This window comes from Dreissena polymorpha, chromosome 14 (genome assembly GCF_020536995.1).
Source record: "Dreissena polymorpha isolate Duluth1 chromosome 14, UMN_Dpol_1.0, whole genome shotgun sequence".
In the NCBI taxonomy this organism is placed as follows: domain Eukaryota; kingdom Metazoa; phylum Mollusca; class Bivalvia; order Myida; family Dreissenidae; genus Dreissena; species Dreissena polymorpha.
In genome coordinates this window covers 45,775,367-45,798,969 of record NC_068368.1, presented here as the reverse complement: position 1 = coordinate 45,798,969, position 23,603 = coordinate 45,775,367, and the positions used below count along the sequence as shown (strand labels likewise).

At 33.9% G+C, this 23,603-nt stretch overlaps 1 protein-coding gene across 7 annotated transcripts in view; it reads left to right on the top strand.

Moving 5' to 3' along the window:
- The window catches only part of LOC127857912 (uncharacterized), a 351,976-nt gene that overhangs the window by 50,136 nt on the left and 278,237 nt on the right, over positions 1 to 23,603 (top strand). For 4 of the 7 annotated variants that reach the window (XM_052394657.1, XM_052394656.1, XM_052394655.1 and 1 more), the window contains 3 exons: positions 4,814 to 4,945; positions 5,486 to 5,598; positions 10,014 to 10,070. In XM_052394657.1, the coding sequence (XP_052250617.1) occupies positions 4,814 to 4,945; positions 5,486 to 5,598; positions 10,014 to 10,070 (302 nt within the window). Of the gene's footprint in view, positions 1 to 4,813; positions 4,946 to 5,485; positions 5,599 to 7,974; positions 7,991 to 10,013; positions 10,071 to 14,343; positions 16,289 to 23,603 lie in introns of those variants that run through there. The other 3 variants (XM_052394659.1, XR_008038675.1, XM_052394654.1) reach the window with 3 other exon arrangements.

Genomic DNA, 23,603 nt, shown 5'->3' with positions numbered 1-23,603 from the left:
CCTATAATATAATGAGAGCCGATTTGATAGTTGGCGCACATGATGCAACATCATTTCGCAGTTTGGAATTCTTTGTTAACCGCAACAATGAGTAATAGCGACAACGTTTTTGATGTCGTTATATATCCAAGGACGCCAAACATTAAATAAATCAAAACAATAGCGGATTCTTCAAAACGGTAACGAAACCGAAAACGAATATTAATGACAACTTTGTGAACGCGGTTAACACCTGCTAATTAGTTTGCATTGTCAATTAATAATTGGATTAATCGACTCTTAATCAATAATCCCATATATGCCTGATTTATATTTTTTAAACAAAAATTATGGGTGGGTAATATAGACGATTAGAGTCATAAACACAAACGTTTGAAATTTTCTAAAGTGTCAAATGAATTTCGGCATATGGTTCTATTTAAAAATATGATGAAATAAGCTCCCAATCAGGACCGTTGTATTGCAACATGCGTAAATAACCTGCCACGGTTTGCACGCGTTGTGTACAGCTATTTTAGGTTACAAAATTCTACATTTAAGAAATGAATTTCTTTGTCCTGATAAAAAGCGCGCGAAAATTGGCGTGGTGTATTTATTTGTAAATAAATTTTTTGTAGCAGGTACAACATTGAGATCATTTAATTTCCATTAAAAGTTTCGTTGTGAATTTCAACTAAAGTACCGGGGTATCTGGCGCATTATTTGGCATTGACATTTTCTCTTAATAAAATATCATGTAAACACGCTGTATCGTTACCATTACGCTGTATCAGTTCCTTCATTATTGACACAATTATTGTATTGTATACTGACTGCACACAAGTGTCGTAACATACGGATGCAATACGTAAATTCGGACAGTACTTAAAGTCGGACACAAGTAAATAAATGATTTAATACTCTTGATTTCTTGAAACTCGGTATTTGTTGTTAAAAAGAGCAATTGCATTGATTAACACCATACGAGTCAATCGTATTGATCATCTAAACGCTTTATTTACGTTTACGACTTAATGTGCTGTCCGAATTTCAGTACACATACATGTAATATCTACATGTAGTATATGATTTTCTTTGTTACATTTACATTTAAGTACACAGTGACTGTACTGTAACATTAATTTACGATATTGACTGTGTACATCAGACTACTTGCTGTTTTATGTATATGTATGTATACATATTATTTTTATGTAAATGAAGAAATAAAATAAAGATGAAAACCTGCCTCTTATCATTTTGTAGGAAAATTTTATGGGCTACCAAATATTTTTATTGGTAGCCTAGTGGGCTACCTGAAAAATAAGAAATTTGTCGGACACTGTAAAGAATATATATACAGCAATGAGAAATATAGGGTTGTTACACACTTACGATGTGATTTATTAACTATGACACTAACAAAAAAGAAGGCTCCGATAATGTTATTTAACCCTAATGGCAAAGTTAAACAAGCAACTATAATGCATAATAAAAATTGTGTTTGTTGAAATCTTAAAATAATTAAGTAAATAATTATTCACTTAAATATAACTGGAATTCGTTAAATATTTTGCAATGTGATAAAACAAATATTGAACAGCAGCCAGTTACAACTTCTATCTGAAAACAAATATATATTACAATAAAATAGTAACATGTCATGGAATGACATGTGTTATTAGCCAAAAACATGAAAAAAGTGTCTTAATTGTTGGACTCCTTAAAATCTGTCCTCACTCCATGGACTCCTTACTCAGATTAGTTAGTGTCGAACACTGCTAAGAAATGCTCAAGCTTTACAACATTTTATTTGATTACATTTGTAAATGCTGTCAACAGATTTTCAAAGTCATGTTATTACCATGCATGTTATTTTCACTTTATTTTGTTGCATAACCCTGTGTTGATATCCGAGACACTTGCCAATCCCTGACTCTGTTTTGTGATTTAGTTATTCTTGATTCGTGTTCATGATTGTTAAAAGCTTGAAATTGTATGAATTTTTAAACATGGATGGAATTGCATGTTAAGCCCATTATATTTTAATACCCTTTGCTTTGTTGATACCAAGTGGATGTTTGTTAGGATGAATACATGATAGATAAATAATTCTTATTGATGATTTTGGCACACAGGCAAAAACTAATCTGGAATTAAGTTAGCCTTGTGTAACAGATTGTGATTTAAATGTTGCGTTCCTTATCAATTTTTGAATCATGTTACTTATATTAGCTAATAACAAAGATAAGATAACTCATGCAAGATGTGCTGCATAAAAATGATGACCCAGTATTGATTTAATTTGTAATTAGACATTTTTTGTTGGTCTCTGGGTTGAGTTATTCATTATTTATCAATAAAATGAATGACATTATTAGTTATTTCTATTGTTTTATATGCTTGCTGCTATCTAATGATTTTCTTATATGCTTTTTCAGAGCTTGGTTGGTATACTTTTTTCTTCACCATCATTTAAGTTTTCCCCCCAAAAGAAGCAAAGTGAAAATGGCTTTTGCAACCAGTATAAAACCAGGTTTTATGCTGTTTGCTGCTCATCAGTACCTAAGGGTTTGAAATGAAGCCTTTAAAACTTGAATTTAGTAAGAAAGGTATTTAATTAAATTTAACTTTCTATGGGACTGCAAATGCGTCAAAATACGTATCTAAGTGGAAATGGGTTTATAGCAGTGGAACACGACATGTATTATGCCTGTCAGTGCTTACATCCAAATGTTGTCATCTCCATGTTACTTGATTTTTCCCTTTCTTTAAAAAAAACTTGTTAAGCAGTTCAGGTACCAAAAGCAAGCATGTCTATCTCAACTAGCTGAATTTTTCGGTATACGGACAAACAGCACCCGGAAAAATTGGTTCCCTGCGTTTTTATTGCATTCCTGGATATATGGATCAAGACAATTGGTACCTGATGAAATTATTCACCTGGACAATCGGCACCCGATTTGAGGCTATGACACATTTATTTTTTTGCCAATAAAGTCATTGGCTGTAAATTTGGGTGCTTAATGTCTGGGTGGAAAAATTTAATCAGGTGCCAATTGACAAATTAATGAGGTGCCGTTTGTCCGGGAATGTAAAATAACGCAGAGTGCCCTTTGTCCTACAATCGATTATTTCATCCCTCGCTTACTGTGGAATATGTCTGAGAAGTTCAGGCAACAAGATTTAGATCATAAATCAAAGTTTAAAATCAAAGAAGATAGGATTTTAGATTTATCAAAAACCGTATAAATGCCAATATCATATCGACAATGACACCCTTGTATATATAAAATTGCCATGTACAGTTTGGGCATGGGTTTGCAATGGTATATGAATATATGGATATAAAATGTACCACAAATATTCAATGGTGTATTGTGCAAGACAAAAGAAAGCAAAGACACAACATTAAGCATGAATTGCTTATGATTATTGAATGTTTAATGAAGAGAATACCGTTTAATGAAGGATTCATTATTACTTAACAGAATAATGATAAGAATTTGATGTTGGTAAAGATTATATTGAGAAAATAGAGATAAATATTAATATCACAAGTAACAAAGACTAGTAAGAAAATGCTGTATGCAGTCCTCCTAGAGTTGATGTTGCATAGAGATTTTTATGTCCCCCAGTCTATACTGGGGACATTTTGTTTTTGCCCTGTCTGTTTGTTGGTTTGTTTGCGTCAAACTTTTAACATTTGCCATACCTTTTGCAATATTGAAGCAACTTCATGTTTGGCATGCATGTGTATCTCATGGAGCTTCACATTTTTAGTGATGAAAGGTCAAGGTCATCCTTTAAGATCAAAGGTCAAATATATGGGGGGAGCATAGTGTTTCACAAACACATCTTGGTTGTAGTTGATAATTAAGTCAATATGCATGGGATTGGTTTTGGTGATTGATTGTCTCCAGATGTAGAAAAAAAAGAATGTTGTTGATATAAATTTACAATAAAATTATTTAATTTGTTTAGAAAATGTGAAATTTAGTTATGAACGTATTTTGAATTAACAATTCATTATGATTTAATTTATAAAATTAAAGTTTATCATGGTAATGGGTTAAGTTATTTGTAAGGCCTGCTTGTTGGTTACATAAATTCTATCTCTGTTTAAATATTGTTTTCAAATAGTTCAGTGAAGTACTACATATTTGTTAATTTAAAATAAGCAGGCTTTTTTTGTGGGCTTCTAAATTAGCAGCTGGTGTATGTGCTGGAGTTGAACAACAACCATGGAGCTTTTGTTTAATTTTCAGTCATAATAAGTTTTTGGATTGATACAATTTCAGTTATATGGTGGAACAGAAGTAATTGTCATTGATGGATATGTTTTAATTATAATATTTGATTATTATTTTATTATTATTAATATATTTACAATTAAAAATATTTGACAAATGATCTCCACCCAAAGATACCAAGTACTGGTTCTTCCCAGGAAACGGACTCGAGAGTGTTTCAATTAACCTTCATATCAAGCTAAAAGCTGAAAGAAATAGTTTTTAGCTCGGCTGTTTTCGGAGAAAACCCGAGGTATTGTCATAGCCAACTCGTCGTGTCGTCCGCCGTAGACGTCGTGCTAAAACCTTAACATTGGCTCTAAAATCAAAGTGCTTCCACCTACAACTTTGAAACTTCATATGTAGATGCACCTTGATTAGTTCTACATGCCACACCCAGTTTTGGGTCACTAGGTCAAAGGTAAAGGTCACTGTGACCTCTAAAAAAAAATTCTGACAAGCTTTCGCAACCGAGTGTTGGCACCCGTTATGCGGTGCTCTTGTGAACAAAATTATATTAATTGTCCGTGTTCATGCTACAGGAGCCCGCAAGCAGTACGTGGACGTGTTGAACCCCAACTCCACGGGCGGCCACAGCGTGCCCAGCGGGCTCTTTTCCACCCTGCCCAGCTCACACTCTGCGCCCGCTATATTTAACCCCATGGGCTTCTCAGGTGAGAATATGAAACCCTCCAAAACAGTCTTGTGTGCCCAGAGATTAAATTGTAAAAAAATATTTGGCACATTTATTATCTTATAGTACTACTCTGTGTCTGCAATATTTAATCACATGGGCTTTTCAGGTGAAACAACCCAAAATGTGAAACAATAAATGAAGCAGTTTATATGAGTTGTGTACGCACATTAGCTTATATTGTAAAAAAATAATGTTGCAAAAGTATTATCTTTAAGTACTAGTGGGACTTTAATATAAAAAAGGCGGGAAAATAGCTTTTGCCTGTGAAGTCATAAGTTTTGTTTTTAAAAATGTATAAGCATATTGTGATTCTGTGTAACAGTAAAATTATAATTATAAACAGAATCACTGTCGATTTTCAATTAACCAGTCACAGACATCTGGGAATTTATAAAATATTGTCCCATATGGTAGCAGCAGCAACAATATAAGGGCATCACAATGTAACAATATGTCCTTTATATTATGCTTTATGCACTTATATTAATATCTGTATTTGTTGTTGTTGTTTTTTAAGATGGCGGTTCCGATACCTCTCAGTCCCAGGAAGCAGATGACAGTGGAAGCAGGGGTGACAACCCTTCCCAAGCTCAAACTGCAAGCTCAATGTTACCGCCCTTGCAAGAAAATGTAAGTCACCCGGGGATGCAAGTAAAATCTGACAATATCGGTCTAGGCTACTTTTGATGATAAAATTAGTTTTTGTTTTAAAGTGCTCATTGTCATCTTTTGTGATTGCCTTTTGTCCAGTGTCCTTTGTCAATATTTACCTTGTGAACATTCTAGAGGCCATATTTATTGCCGAACCTTCATGAAACTTGGCCAGAACATTTTCCATATATATATATCAGCCGTGTCTGAAACTGGGTCATATGGGGTCAAAAACTATATCACTAGGTCGAATAAAAGATAAAAGAGTGTGAACATTCTAAAAGTAATATTTTTATGCCCCCTTTCGAAGAAATGGGGATATATAGCTTTCGCACTGTCCGTCAGTCAGTCTGTCTGTCAGTCTGTCACACTTTTCGTGTCCACTCTCTAATTCAAATAGTTTTCATCCGATCTTTACCAAACTTGGTCAAAAGTTGTATCAAGACAATATCTAGGTCAAGTTCGAATATGGATCATGCCGGGTCAAAAACTAGGTCACGGGGTCACTTAGTGCATTTCAAGGATTTAGCATGGTGTCAGCTCTCTAGTTTATGTGGCTTTCTGATTTATTTTGATAATCTAAGACATTTTTATGCCCCTGGAGGAGGGCATATAGTGATCGGACTGTCCATCCGTCTGTCCGTCACTCTTTGGGTTTAGATTTCGAAAAATGCTCATAACTTCTATGTCGCTTCAGATAGCGATTTCATATTTGGCATGCATGTGTATATGGACAAGGCCTTTCCATACGCACACACATTTTGACCCCTGTGACCTTGAACTTAGGGTCCGCGTTTAGGTTTCGAAATCTGCGTTTAGGTTTCGAAAAAAACTCATAACTTCTACCAAGCGTTTATAGGGGGCATAAGTCATCCTATGGTGACAGCTCTTGTTTGTCCAATTGTCAGATTACTTGCTCAGAGCAATTTTGGTTATGATTTCCATGTACAGTTTTAAAATGGTTCTGGTCTAATAAAGAATATTGTCACAATGGTTGGGGCAATTTTCCTTATAGGGCTACTAACAATCTTTGTGAACACTAGAAGTTGCTATTTTTCGTATCTTCATGAATTTTGCCCAAGGGATTAGTTCTAATGATATCTGGACCAAGTTTAAAAGTGGTTCCTTTGTGTTAGAAACATGGCTAGATGGGGCAAGTTATTTTCCCTCTTTGGCTGTAGTGAACCCGTGTAAACACTCCAGAAATCACATCGTTGTGCCTAATCAGCATAAAACTTTATCAAAACATTTGTTGTAATGAAATCTCAACCAAGTTCAAAAATATGTCCCTGTAAAAGTATGGTCAGAAAGTGCATTTGCTATAAAATAACACAAAAGCTGCTTAGGACAGTTTAGTTGCTTCAGTTCTCAGGTGAGCAACCTAGGGCCTTTGGCCCTCTTATTGTGTCAAATAAGTTTTTTTTCTTTGTCTGGGTATGACTTTAAATTATGAAAGCAAAGTATTTAAAGGGATAATAGTTTGAAATGGCCCACATATATTATTTTAATTGAAAGGTATTTATATTTTCAGTAATCAAATCCTGGTTAAGTTCCCTTGAAAAAAGTTTTATTTACCTCAGCACGGCATTATAGTTTTATTAAAGCAGTGTGTGCATGTTGTGGGCTAATGTGATGCATTTTGTTAAAATAAAAGTGTAATAATTTCTTTAGAGCAAAAACATTTTGTTTCCAGTGCAAGAGCCTGAGCCTCTATTAGTAATAATTAGTATTAATCCTAGTATTCTTTTCGCTCAATATTGTGTTCCAAATTGTTGAATGAGCCACGTCATGCGAAGATGTGTTTTAATGCCATATTCCGCCAGCATAGCTCCATACCAGCCTGCGCCTTTGCGCAGTACGGTCCCCTATAAAATCCTGCAAGACTTAATGGTCTGATTTGTGGAGAAGGTTGCTCCAGAGAAGACTGCACAGAGACGCAGGCTGGTCTGGAGCTACATTGATAACATGTGGCATAAGACCCATTTTCGCAAGATGCTTTTTGTATTATATCTACCTTGTCGACTGACAGGGATGGTCAATACAACTTTTTAGGCATAATTTTGATTATCAGCTTTAATTAATTTAATTTAATCAGAAAAATATGTTTTTTCAGCACTAGGTGAATTACCAGTAATAGAATATCATAGAATAACAACAATTTGGCCCCTTGAAACGAGCATAGTTTGCACGTAATGAGTCTCTACCTCACAGTGTGGTCTTCCATTCTATAAAATCCACCCATTTCCCATTTTAATTTTAAGTTAAATTTGTATCCGTTGAATCAATTGACAATTAACATGCTATTTACATTTGTACTTTCATTTGTTATAATTCAAACATTTGAACATGACCTAGTTTTGGTGGGATTCAGGTAAATATTATTTTTATCCAAATTTATACTACTTTTTGAAACCTTATCAATTTCATTGTCCTTTGTTTTCCGGCTGACCATCCCTTTAAAGTTGCTGGCATGCTAGCAAATGTCTCAATTTCTTTTTGTGGGCTTCTTTCAGGGTTATTAGAAAAAGCATTTAATCTATCAACAGTAGGTAAATTATTGACCAAAATATGCAGTCATATGTGTAACAGTATACAGTGTATTGTACACTTAAAAGATCTATAATAGTCAAGATGATCTAAATTACGTGCTTGAGTACCTCGAATCCTCAAAAAGAAAACAATTTATTCTCACACAAGGGTGTGATTTCTTCTCCTTTCAGCTGATTTTCCCCTATTCAATTTCAAACTAATTTTTATGCCCCCGGTAGGGTGGCATATAGCAGTTGAACTGTCAGTCCGTCTGTCTGTCTGTGTGTGTCCGTCAGAAAACTTTAACATTGGCCATAACTTATATGCAATATTGAAGATAGCAACTTGATATTTGGCATGCATGTGTATCTCATGAAGCTGCACATTTTGAGTGGTGAAAGGTCAAGGTCAAAGGTCAAAAAACAAAATCCAAGGGAAGTAACAAGCTTTAAAGGGAGATAATTTCTATTTTATATCATTTGGCAGGTACAGACCAATTTCACAAGGGAAGTAATAATTTTTAAAATATATAATAAAAAACAAATTTTAAGGTCAAGGTCATCCTTCAAGGTCAAAAGTAAAAAAATACAATCCAAGGGAAGTAATAAGCTATAAAAGGGAGGTAATTTCTAAACCAGCCAAATGATATATTGAAATTTTATTTCAAAGCGGCGCAATAGGGGGCATTGTGTTTCTGACGAACACATCTCTTGTAAAAATAGTTATTAACTTTGTTTAACTATATACAAATTAAGAGTTAAGTTGAACCTTGTAAGAGGGATAGGGCATTTTCCTCCCATGTGGTGGTTATTAAATCACACCCCTGTCAAACAAATAACTATCAGACACAGAGTCATGTCACTTGCATGGCATCATTTTGCATGCTGTGTACATAAGACATGTTGGTTAATAGTTAAATAATACTGTATTGAGTCAAAATAAAAACATTCATCATTATAGTACCATAAGCACCATAACGCCATAATCACCATAAGCAGTGGTAACATATGAAGGACCTTATTTTCACTGCTTTCGGACATATTTGGAAAAAATTATTTTTACTAGACACATACTATCGATACCTGAGACTAATAATAAGTGTCTGAAAACATGAATGAAATACGATGGTGTGTGGTTTGGGAGCTTCAAAACTCTTATCCAAAATTACCATTATATGTCCATAATCTATTTTGACTATTTCCTGAATGTTTTGAAGGAAAAAAATAGGGAAACAGAATTCTTTATCCCATTTTGCTTATTTGTATGCATTAGCTAATTGGGGACTGGATGAGTACAAATAGGAACTACATTAAGTGAGGAAAATGTAACAATAGCTGGAAAATATGATAAATCTGTTAACTATCGTCTCTTTCCATTGCTTCCATACTATGGAAACTCGACATAAACCCTCCCTGACCAGTCACTTTGATGTATTGCACACTTTTGAGCTGGCTCTTACTTTGGACAACTCTGACAACTGCCTCCCCCACCCACTCTCGTTTAAATTACATCTGACATAAATAAAGACAGCTAAATCAAAAGGTTTTTGATAATCTTATAATAAGTCATTGTAGCTCATTATTTGTTGTCAGTATTGGGATGTCTGTATTGCCTTAAAGATTTAAACAAATGGGTGTGAATCTCAGTGAAAATATTATGTTAAATAGATCTGGAAAAATGGGGAAAATCATATTATACCAAATTTCAAGTTCTTAGTCTCTTAATTTTAATTTATTATTGTGATTTAATTGCTAGCAGGATTTGTCAGGTTTGAAATTCTGCGATTGACTTATGTCAGAATTGTTAAAGCACTAATGATGGTACGAAAGGGCTTAAGTCTGTATTTTCCCGATTCCTTGTTTCAGTTGTCCAGAGACAGCTCTGGTAGTTCTCTTTCAAAAGAGGTCCAAAGAATCCTTAAGGTAGTTTGTTCAAAAATAAAAACCAGTTAACACTGTTGAAAGTTCTGTTTGGGGCATTCACTGAAATAATGGGAATTAACTACTTTTGCATGCTCATGTAAGCCTTTGGTGCTTGCTTTCTAACTGTAGTTTATGTTTAATGTTCAGTCTTCGAAATTAGCACACGCCCAATCGCCCTTGGCGAGAACATGTAAATTATTGAAGCCAATTGACAGTTTATAAAAATAATCATAAGTTGATCTTGATATTTGCAAATCTATTTTTCAATTTTGCGAACAACACCTTGCCGGAAGTTGTAAAATAATGAAATTTGATTGGTTTATCAACATGCACCTGCTTGCGCACGTCATTGTTATTGTTTTTGACCAATGCATTTCGGTCACATTCGGTTCTTATCGACGGTTTCTCTAGAAATTAATTGAGAAGATGCTTTTTGAATCGATTATTTCAATCAAGTAATATGCTTCCTTTTTCGTCAATGTCAACAAATGTCATTGTCGACATAGAGGCGATGCAGTATCTGAGATGGTGATGGGGCTAAGCCCGGTAAAGCCCTTCCAAAATAGAAAATTGGCAATGATTTTGAGAAAAAGGAAGCCAAGAAACAGTACGAGAACACCAGAGAACGCTCTTTTCAAGAGCACCGGTGTTACGATCAACCCTCTTTATTCTAGTAACTGATAAGATATCATTGTATTCACTACTATTAAAACAAACATTCTGCTTTACTACGTGTAGTATTTAAGTGCTAAAATGTTGTGATTTGTTAGATTTTTGGTTAAAAAAGTTTGGGCATGTAAAAAATATGTTGGGCATGTAAAAATTCTGAAGTAACTGGCCTGACTGGCATGTAACATTTCAAAGCTAATTTCGAAGACTGAATGTTACTAACTTTCTTTCTGTTTTCTTTGTTAGTCCATACTGAAACAGTACATACAAGTGAAGGAAAAGCTTGTGCACAGTCATTAAGGAGCATTTATTGGCCATTATATATGAAATTTGGTCAAATGTTTGATTTGGGCTTACCTCTGCTTTGAGCTCACCTGTGCACACCATGCTCATGATGAGCTTTTGTGATCGTCATTTGTCTGTCATGCGTTGTTAACATTTGCCTTGTAACTCTAAATGCTGGATTTATTTCTCAATCCTTATGAAATTTTGTTGGATGATATATAAAGTAACTTCAAAATTGGGTCATGTAGGATTAAAAAACAAGGTCAGAAGGTTACATTGAATAAACAGCTTGTGAACATCATAGAGTTTACATTTATTGCCCAATCTTCAGAAAACTTTATCATAACATTAGTCTTAATTAATTGTCTGAATTGAAAACTGGGTAATAAGGGGGTCCAAAACAAGGTAAGTATGTTAAAATATAGAAAGGGCTTGTGAAAGATCTATACAGGAAACATTTATGGTAAAATCTTTTTAAAACGTGTTCATATTGTATATATCTGGGTCGAGTTTGGCAATGATATGTTGTGGTTTGTTAAAAACAAGACTACTAGCTGTTGGAGATTTTTAGTCCCCTTTTATGGTTTTGTATCCGTCAGTCCGTCACACTTTTCTGGATCCTGAAATAACTCTAAAAGTTCTTAATATTTTTGCATGAAACTTGGAATATGGATAGATGGCAATATGGACATTATGCACGTCATTTCATTTTGTTCCTACATCAAAAATTGTGGTTGCTATAGCAACAAATAGACTAGAAATACTGCTGAAAGTGGTGTGTTTTTTCTGGAGCCTGCGATAACTCTAAAAGTTCTTAATATTTTTTCATGAAACTTGAAATATGGATAGATACAATATGGACATTATGGACATCATTTCATTTTGTTCCTACGTAAAAAATTGTGGTTGCTATGGCAACAAATAGACTAGAAATACTGCTGAAAATGGTATTTTTTTCTGGATCCTGCGATAACTCTTAAAGTTCTTAATATTTTTTCATGAAACTTGGAATATGGATAGATAGCAATATGGACATTATGCACGTCATTTCATGTTGTTCCTACGTCAAAAATTGTGGTTGGTATGGCAACGAATAGACTAGAAATACTGCTGAAAATGGTGTTTTTTTCTGGATCCTGCGATAACTTTAAAAGTTCTTAATATTTTTTCATGAAACTTGAAACATGGATAGATGGCAATATAGACATTATGCACGTCATTTCATTTTGTTCCTACATCAAAAATTGTGGTTGCTATGGCAACAAATAGACTAGAAATACTGCTGAAAATGGTGTTCTTTTTGTGGATCCTGCGATAACTTTAAAAGTTCTTAATATTTTTTCATGAAACTTGGAACATGGATAGATGGCAATATGGACATTATGCATGTCATTTCATTTTGTTCCTACGTCTAAAATTCTGGTTGCTATGGCAACAAATAGACTAGAAATACTGCTGAAAATGGTGTTTTTCTGGATCCTGCGATAACTTTAAGTTCTTAATATTTTTTCATGAAACTTGGAACATGGATAGATGGCAATATGGACATTATGCACATCATTTCATTTTGTTCCTACGTCAAACATTCTGGTTGCTATGGCAACAAATAAAAAAATATTCTGACAATGGTGGAATTTCTGACAATGGTAGGAGACTTTTATTGCTTGGCAATAGTCTTGTTTCCATATAAATCTGTTATGAAACCTTATGAGCAAGAGCTCAGAACATTTAAGTTGCTTTGGGTCTCAGGTGAGCACCTTAGTGCATTTGCTCCTCTTGTTCTCTTCTCCACAGCTATGTTTTGTTGCTAATATCAGCAAAACACCAATAAAGCTCACTTTAGTTATGGCCCATACCTTAATATAATATTTTGATTAAATGTATTTTTTCTTTAATCAGGAAAGGAGGACTCAATATCATTAGGTAAAACCCTCTCACATGTGTACTTGCATAAAATCTTCTTAATGACACAGTTTCTATCTCACTTTATGATATAACATATTATTGTAACATTAGTTCAGGGAGTTTTTCACCTAAATAAGTCTAACAGAATAATTCACTATCCAACTAACATGCAGATCTTTTACTGGTAACTGGTACCTTTTTGCGTGAAATAGTTCTTGGCTTTTTTCTTCCGCTGGAATTGCTTGATTTAGGGAAAACAATCCAATTTTTTGGTAAATCCAGTTTTTGTGATTTTTCTTTTCTTATTACAGTGCTTTTTTTTGTTCAATTATAATCTAAGCAGTAAAAAAACAAGCATAATTTTTTTTTCAAGTTGATCAGTGTTTGAATTTAGCACGAGTCATGGTGGAATGGCCTTGTTAAACCTTTCTGCTTTTCATAAGTATCAACAGTATGGGGAATTTCAATGTTCAAAATCTGAGAACAAACTCAATAACATAGTTGTGTACTTCCACAAATAAATAGCACAAGATCCTTGCTTAACTGTTTAATTTCTCAAATCATTTTACCCAGTGTGTATGTGCTTGCATTTCTACCCTTTACAATTGCGAGTCGTAAAAATTGTATGACAGAGAATTTTGTGTTTACTTTTGTTTTTTGCAATCACATTTTGGTTTTTTACATGCACATTTTGGTTTTTACAGTACTTTAAATGTCATTTGAAGTTTTTTTGCAAGAATCTCCTGTTTCTTTGCTACTTTGTGCCCATTAAACCTTTCCGCTAAAAGTAAAGTGAAAATGGCTATATGCAATCAGCATAAAACCATAACACCCTGCAAGTAACTCGTAGTCTGTTCAGGTTTTATGCTGTTTGCTGCTCATCAGTTTCTTAGGGTTAGATATGAAGCCTTGAACACTTGAATCTAGGTAGAAAGATCTTCAATTAATTTGGTTTTCTTAAGGACTAATAACACGTCAAAGTGCGTATCTGAGTGGTAAAGGGGTAACCAATGACCTGCGTTGAGTTGTGTTGCCTTCTACAATTTTTGTCTTGTAACCATTATTTTATTGTAATTTGAAGTTTTTTCCTGATTCCCCTGTTCTTGTATTTTTGCTATTTAACCCTTTACCACTTAGATATCTATTTTGGCGCATTTGTTGTCTTAGAAAGTTATTTTAATGAAAGACCTTTCTTACTAGATTCAGGTTTTAAAGGCTTCATTTCCAACGCTTAGAAACTGATGAACAGCAAACAGCATAATACCTGAACAGACTGCGAGTTACTCGCAGGCTGTTCTGGTTTTGTGCTGTTTGCACCATTTTCACTTTGCCTCTGAGTGGGAAAGGGTTGATTCCATTCCCCAATTATCGCCAATTAATTGTGTACAATAGATGTCTTGTATCTCTTCTGCAGGTGTCCTCTGAGGCCACTCCCGCGAACCAATCAGCTTCTGGCATGCCCGCCATGTTTGACCCGACCCAGTTCCAGTCAACCAATCAGGGGTTCAAGCAGCCTGCCCCGCCCCCGAGTCAGGGCAGACTGTCAAACAGACGTGTGTACCCTAAACGATAATACTGGAAACATTGGGTGTTTTGGGGAAAATAGGGCATTTGACAGATCATGGTGGATTTGAAAAAAAAAGCAAAAAAGACAAGTGTAATTTATACTAAGAATATTGAAGAGGAACATGTACAAATTTCAAAGCTAACCAATTATTAAGCCATAATGATAGGTGGAAATTCAAAATTGTAATTTTTGCTATAAATATTGAAATTAATCGAACATGGGAAACATTCAAATTTAAATTCCATTATGAATGAAATGGAGGAACCAAATTACAATATTAAAACTGATTAACTCAGTTTTGGATGAGTTCTTTATGCATTGATGTTTAATACTTATCAGAGAAGACATGCCAAACAATTGATTAGAGCCGTATTCAGAAGTTTATTTTCAGAATGATTTTTTTCAGAAGGCAATATGTCTGACTATATTTCAACCTGTGGGATATCACTATTTTGCTTTAGGGTCAATTGAACTTGCAATATATGCTAGAGGTTTCATCCTGGTGATGGTACTAGTCTAGATTATTTAGATATTAACATAAGCCTCGAATATCATTGCTAGATTATACTGGCATGATCAATTGGTTTTTGGTCTCATTCATATGCATTAAGATCAGTTGACACGTAATTTATTAAATGAATTTCAAACTGTTGCGCTGATATTTTCACATTTTATGCTCATTTTTTTTATGCATTTGGGATGTAAAATCATTGTTTGATTCAGTTATCTAGCTTCCTCTATCTAACAACTTGTGTACAAAAAATGTAATATTAAGAATACTAAACATTTTGTGACAAAGAAGCAAACAATTCCCAACTTTTATCCTATTAATGCATCAATCCTGGGGTAGATATTTCATTCATGATTGTGGATGTGTACTGTGTTTTCAAACTGACATTCTTGTTCTTTGGTGTTCTCTTATAATTAATTGAATGTAATAGTTTTTCTGACAGCCAGAAAAGTGGAAACACTGACCTACAATTTATGGTGAGCACAACTTAAGAGATTATTAATGTGTTCACATTTATTCAATTCACTTTATATTAATATATAATCAAAGTTTTAATGCTAATGAAAAGACATTATATTATATAAATATGCAAAGACATAATATATTGTGAAAATATTTGTATTACTGAATCAAATGGTACCTAAAGTAAAGTATTTTAACCCTTTTAGGCTTCACCATAAGTATGTATCGCATTAGTTTTATTTGGTCAATTTTGATAAATAGTTGTTTATATATTTCAAAAATAAAATTGTTATGCCCCCTTTCGAAGAAAAGGGGGCATATAGTGATCGGACTGTCCGTCACACTTTGCATTTAGGTTTCAAAAAATGCTCAAAACTTCTATGTCCCTTGAGATAAAGCCTTTATATTTGGTATGCATGTGTATATGGACAAGGCCTCTCCATACGCACAACAATTTTGACCTCTGTGACCGTGACCTTGAACTTAGGGTCCGCGTTTAGGTTTCAAAATCTGCATTTAGGTTTCGAAAAATGCTTTAACTTCTATCAAAGCGTTTCTAGGGGCATATGTCATCCTATGGTGACAGCTCTTGTTTTACAATGAGTTAATTAAACATGTACCAAAAATGGCTATCACTAAATGTATCTTCACTCTCTTATTTTACAACAATTACCATTGTTTACACTTGACAGTTTTGTTGCATGATCACATTGTTGTTTGTTTATTTTCTTATACCCCCTTTAGAAGAAAAGGGGGCATATAGTGATCGGACTGTCCGTCTGTCTGTCTGTCCGTCTTTCCGTCACACTTTGCGTTTAGGTTTCCAAAAATGCTCATAACTTCTATGTCCCTTGAGATATAGCCTTCATATTTGGTATGCATGTGTATATGCACACATTTTTTTACCCCTGTGACCTTGACCTTGAACTTAGGGTCTGCGTTTAGGTTTTGAAATCTGCGTTTAGATTTCGAAAAATGCTCATTACTTCTATGTCCCTTGAGATATAACCTTCATATTTGGTATGCATGTGTATATGGACAAGGCCTTTCCATACACACAAACATTTTTACCTCTGTGACCTTGACCTTGAAATTAGGGTCCGCGTTTAGGTTTCGAAATCTGCGTTTAGGTTTCGAAAAAACTCATAACTTCTATCAAGCGTTTATAGGGGGCATAAGTCATCCTATGGTGACAGCTCTTGTTTGTTAAAAGATTTACAATACAAAGTCCGTTGTTAATGGAAACACTGGTGTTTGTAACTTATGTTGTATCAGCAGCTGGCTGTCAAACAGCTGTTGTTGTATCTAACGTCTTGTTCTGTCTGTTTTGTTTTTTCGTCATTTTTATCACATTCCATTGAGCTATTATTACTCTCCTGAACAGACATTTTTTTTTATTATGACTGTTTCATCATTTTGTTATTTAAGATGTGAGTATGTTTTGGAATGTCAAACGAATACCTTGTTTTACAGTCAATGAAATACACATAATATAGTGCTTGGTAACCACAAGTTTAATTGGATGGTTATGTTATGTTGTACCTAAAATATGTTTGCCATAATGGTACCCACTGCCTTGCAATTGGTGAGTGGTTAAGTCACAAGTTAAAAATGAGCCTTGTCATGCAAAAATGGATATGAGTTGTGTTCTGAGAAAACTGGGCATAATGCATATGCTTAAAGTGTCGTCCCAGATTAGCGTGTGCAATCCGCACAGGCTAGTCAGGGATGACACATTCTGCTTTTATGACATTTTTCGTTTAAATGAAGTCTCTTCTTAGCAAAAATCCTATTTAGTGTCGTCCCTGATAAGCCTGTGCAGACTCATATTATCCCATATGCAGCCAGTGTAGCCCCAGACCAGCCTAGATATGGGCACAATCTGGTCAGGAGCTACCCTGTCAGATACAAGGACACGCAAGATTTTGTGATCTTGTTAGCGGACAGGGAAGCTCCTGATCAGACTGCGCAAATCCACAGGCTAGTCTGGAGTAAAGCTGGCTAAAAATGGCATATGACACATTTTTGCTTGAATCTTCTCAAATTGTGCTGTTGGACATTATTTGTTGCCATAGGAAAAAGTAGTCATTTCACGTAGTATTTATTATTTGCAATCATGTTGTAATATTATGTGTATATTCAGAAACAATTTATTTATTTTCTGACTTAGGCTGATTCCCTTCTGAACCCATACAAAATCAATCTATCATTAGCATTTTCATTTAAATGTTTTTTGCTTAGTGTTATTTTAGCATTTTGGATTTTTATTTTTCAAAGAAATATTATCACATCAGATTAAACTCTTTTTTTTTAAACTATAAAATGGTTAAAAGTATTATATAGATAACGGATGAGTTACATTGGAACCAATGTCATCAATTGTAATTACATGACTGTGCATAACTTGTTGATTTTGTTTTCTTACTAAAATGGTTAATAAATACTTTGCAAAGAAAGTAATTAAACAAATTAAACATGGAATAAAAGAGTTTTCTTAAATAAAAATAATAATAAAGTTGTGTTTTTTTGATGATTTTTCAATCAAATACAGTCTAAACAATAACATTTATCCTAAATGATTTGAATTTTACTGTCATATGTATCAATATTTTAAACACTTGTTGATGTTTTTGAATGCAAATGACATATGTATGCTCCCACCTAGTGGAAGGCATTATTCATTGCACTTGTGCTGGAGCATCAGTGTTTGTGGCATATTTCTAGTTTATTTATCAAACTTATTGTTCAGATCGGTGGCTATATTTGCCACATGTTGGTCATTTATTTCAAAATTATTTGTTGTATTTAAGGTGATTTTATTATTTTATTGTTAAGTTTGTCTATGTGCAGTTTGTAAAAGATACATTGATTCGATGAATGGATGACACTTTTAAGTGAGGAATTTGTTTTATATTATTAAATCAGTCTTTGTCAAATATATATATATATATATATATATATATATATATATATATATATTTATATATATATATACCATTTTATTTTATAAGTTATACAGATGTGGGTGTATTGCAGTTGGAATTGATGACAATTTATGTGTACATGTTGTTCAGTGTAGTTCACAAGATGTGTGTGTGTGTGTGTGTGTGTGTGTATGTGATAAAACAAATATTACTGTTACATAATTGTATAGTGTAAATACATGATCTCTCCTGGTGCTCTTCCGTTTGTTCTTATAGTGCAGTCACATGATATCTGACTCGATATGTCTTTCCCAGCGTTATATATTTAATTAGGCCCTGACTTTTTTATGAAAAAAAGCCTTTTGAGCTGATGAACAACTTTTCTGGCAGCGTTTAATACACTTTGGTATGTCTTGCCAATACATGTCAGATCTTTTTATCCCATGCTTTTGAATGACCAAATTATTTATTTATTTATTTATTTTATAAAAAAAACTGCAGTATTTCAAAGTTTATTGTGTGACGACTTTTGATTGCAAAATGATTTCCTGTGATTGGTCACTAAATTATGTAGCCAATTAAAATGCTCAAAATATAAACATAAAACATGTTGGTCGATAAGAATATTCGCAACAATACACGGCATGGCATGCGATCTATATTAACATTTAGAGTGACACTATTCTTGCTGGTTTGTTGACAAAGAACACGTTGATCGTGTTCTAACATCACTTGACACAAAACAAAAAGCAATTCTGTGCAATACTTAATATTTCAGTTGCTGAAAATGTCAAAACATCTTAAAATCAAATTATTATATTTTTTTAATCAACAAATGAACAACTCTTTATTGTTTTGATGTGTTACTACTTAGTGGAAAAATAGTTAAGTATGTATTATCTAGTATGCCCATCTTTGGAAGAAAGGGAGTTTTTTGCTTTGCCCCTATCAGATGGGTTGGTCGGCAAACTTTTTAGTTTCCACACAATATCTGGGAACGTATTCACTGCAATCATGCAGATTTATGCTAAAGTTACTGATTTTAAATGGAAAAGATATAAGGCATATACCTTAATTACTCTAAGATTTTGGACACCCTCTTTTTTATCAAAAATATTTTTGTTCGTGGCTCTTAATTTTCGGACAAACAAGTTTTTGGCCATAATTATTTTCTTTTAATTTTTGGACGGTGTGTTTTACAGCCCAATTCTACATAATTCGGCCTTGTTTTTGCCTATCTTGTGACACCTCGGTCATGTTTTTTTACAACCGGATTAAGGTCATAAAAGCTGGCATATGCATGCCCGAGGGCAATGGACCATTGTATTGTAGGACATTTGCCGCTTCATGAAATCAGGACTGAACGGACATTGCCCCTTCACCCAAATTCTCAAGATGGACATTTGCCCCTTCACTCAAATTCTCAAGGTGGACAATTGCCCCTTCACTCAAATTCTCAACATTTACCCCTTCAGACATTTGCCCCTCTATTCTATAGTACATATGATTGTGAATTCATATTTTGCAAAAAAATTACAGCTTATACATGTCAATCTCCTTTTTATGCCCCCGGTAGGGTGGCATATAGCAGTTGAACTGTCTGTCAGTATGTCAGTCAGACTGTCCGTCGGTATGTCCGTCCGTCCGTCCGAAAAAATCTTTAACATTGGCCATAACTTTTTCACTATTGAAGATAGCAATTTCATATTTGGCATGCATGTGTATCTGATGGAGCTGAACATTTTGAGTGGTGAAAGGTGAAGGTCAAGGTCATCCTTTAAGGTCAAATGTCAAATATATGGCGTCTGTCCATCCGAAAACTTTAACATTGGCCATACCTTTTTCAATATTGAAGATAGAAACTTGATAGTTGGCATGCATGTGCATCTCACGGAGCTGCACATTTTGAGTGGTGAAAGGTGAAGGTCAAGGTCATCCTTCAAGGTCAAATGTCTAATAAATGGCGTCTGTCCGTCCGTCCAAAAACTTTTACATTGGCCATAACATTTTCACTATTGAAGATAGCAGAGCATGGATGTGTATCTCATGGAGCTGAACATTTTGAGTGGTGAAAGGAGAAGGTCAAGATCATCCTTCAAGGTCAAATGTCAAATATATGGCGTCTGTCCATCCAAAAACTTTAACTTGGCCATAACTTTTTTAATATTGATGATAGCAGCTTGATATTTGGCATGTATGTGGATCTCATGAAGCTGCACATTTTGAGTGGTGAAAGGTCAAAGGTAAAAAAAAAATTAAAAATCAAAGCGGCATTCTCATGAAGCTGCACATTTTGAGTGGTGGTAGTTCAAGGTCAAGGTCATCCTTCAAGGTCAAAGGTCAAAAAATAAAATAATGAAGCGGCATTCTCATGGAGCTGCACATTTTGAGTGGTGGAAGTTCAAGGTCAAGGTCATCCTTCAAGGCCAAATAAAAAAAAATATTTCAAAGCGGCGCAATAGGGGGCATTGTGTTTCTGACGAACACATCTCTTGTTTGATAAGTGTTACTTTCAAATGAATTTAATTTAAATAGAACTCAAGTGTGTCATTTTAATTTTGTTATTTGTGTCATAAAATAATTTTAGAAATATTTGTTTTTGTAAACAAGTATTTCATGAAAGATAATTCCATTATTCTATTGTAATAATGTTCCTTTTCAAATGTATATAACTTAACATGCTTGTTTCATATCAATTTTGATAACACAAGTTTATAAATATCTTACATTTTCACAACTATAAAGAGTTAAACATTAATAACTATTATGCTTTAGCTTTGATTAGTAAATAAAGATAAAACTAAAATTAGTAAATAAAGATAATGATAAGAACAATGTTTATTATTAATGCAATAGAGGGGCAAATGTCCGAAGGGGCAACTGTCCACCTTGAGAAATTGAGTCAATGGGCAAATGTCCACCTTGAGAATTTGAGTGAAGGGGCAAATGCCGTTTAGTCCTGATTTCATGAAGGGGCAAATGTCCATATACCTATTCGCGTAATTGGGTAAGATAACATGCTACAAAAGATTCACCCAACAGCATTTGAAACAATTTCGTCCTATAAAGGAAGCAGAATGTTTTATGTTTTTACCTTTTTGCTTGCACAAATTGGTAATATGAAACCCGTGAATTACGTTTTTGCAATAAAGGTAGGTAATTTTCAGGGTAATTTCCCAAGGGAAGTCGCCTGGTTTTGGGAAAGGCCTTTATCCGAGTGTCAACAAAAGGGGTAATTATCAAATCTTTTTATATTATCAAAAGTTCTCAATTGTTTTTCCACTTGAGATAAGCTCAAATTGTATGCCCGCTTCAACAATAGAGTTGTGAAGCCTGTTCAAATATGATTCGCAAGTAGGATATTTATTTGAAATAAGATGTATGAATTTCAAACGTTGGGACAGATTACGTCTTAAGCTTCATACATTAAACAAAATTCAAACTACATTCCAATTGCACGTTAAAACATGACACTAACATGCCGAATTCTTTAACCAACGTAATGTTTTATTTCCATATAAAATTCTTGTTAACTAAATGTCCACTTAGTTTTGAAGTTTAAATATATTTTAAATATGACAGAATTTCAATGGGACACATTTTAAAAGTCGCCACTATACAATTTAAATATAAATCCCCCACCACAATCCAAAATAACGCCTATGCTATTAATGTGCGTACACTTTGAATAAGTTCGTAGTTCCGGACTTTGTTTCATGAAGTGGTCACACATTTACATAGTTTAATCCATGTTTGTAAATAATTGGTGTTGTTCGTGTTGATGTTGCTATTTATGATATTACCCTTGCTGCATCTAGCGTTAATGATTAACCTTATAGTTATACTAAGACGACGGCGATGATGATGATGATGATGATGCGTGCTGATGGTGTTCTTACTGTTGAAGACTGATGAAGTCGGTGATGATCATGGTGAAACTGCTGGTTATGTTTTTGTTGGTGTTCAGTCTTTTTTATTGTTTGCTAAAATTGAAATATTTCTACTTATCGTGGCGTGTAGTTTTTTGTTTGATTTATAAATAAAATCATATAAACGTTTACATATAGATATCTGTTTTAATATATAAATGAAAACACTCAAACATAATTATTCGATACGGAAAAAGTCCTATTGATATTTTGCGACCAAGACGCATAAACATTACGATAATGGAATATTTTATGCAATGGTAGATTATTTTTTTCTAAGAAAATAAAAGACAAGCCGCAAATGTTTGTTTAAGATAACCGGTAAATTTCGCCATCGTTCCACATGAGTAAGTTTGTTGTGTTGATAAAGGAAGGATGTCAGATTTCGAACGACTCGGCTCAGTTTGAAAAATACTGGTAAACGAACTCCTAGATGTGTTTTATGTCAAGAAAAAACCTCAACTGGTTATTTTTTACATTTTTTAATCAGAAACATTTTTATTGAAATAAATAATAATAATAATTAAAAAAAGTAATCATAACATTTAAAAGTGCCTCGCTATGTGCATACACTTAAAAATGAAGAATTTATTTTGCATTTGCAAATCAGAATTGAACCACTAAATTCAAATGAAATAGTAAACATATTTAAAGTTTAAATTTGAAATCGATCGGCTATTGTCACATGATGTTAACAAAGATTCTGCTACGGGGGAGTTTTGTCTTTCTCCCTTTCACCGAGGTTTTTACCTAGGCCGCTCATTCCTGTTACGCTGGTCTAATTAGATGTGTCACACATGTGATAGTAGTAGCATTGAAATGACAAAAAATGATATCAAGACGGCAAGGATGTGTCTGAGGCGTTCAACTGAGTTCGAGGAAAACCAATTGTCGAATTTTTACCTTTAGATCTAGTTTTTAGACGCATGTGACCCAGATTCGAACTGGACCTAGGCGTCATCCAGATAAACATGCAGACCAACCTGAGACATAAATGTGGTCTATAAATAGGTTAGAAAGATTTTCAAAGATTTGACCTGATGACCTACTTTATGACGCGCGTGACCCAGATTCAAACTCAGCTTTAATGTTGTCAATACAATCTTTCTGACACAGTTTCATCAACATTGAGTCATAAATGTGCAATCCAGTGTGGTAACAAGGTATTTTTTAGAATTTTCCTGGTGACTCAGTCTTTGGACACATGTGACCCTAAATACAACTTTCATTACAACAGAGACAAAGCTTGTTAACATTTTACATTTATATTAAAGTCGAATG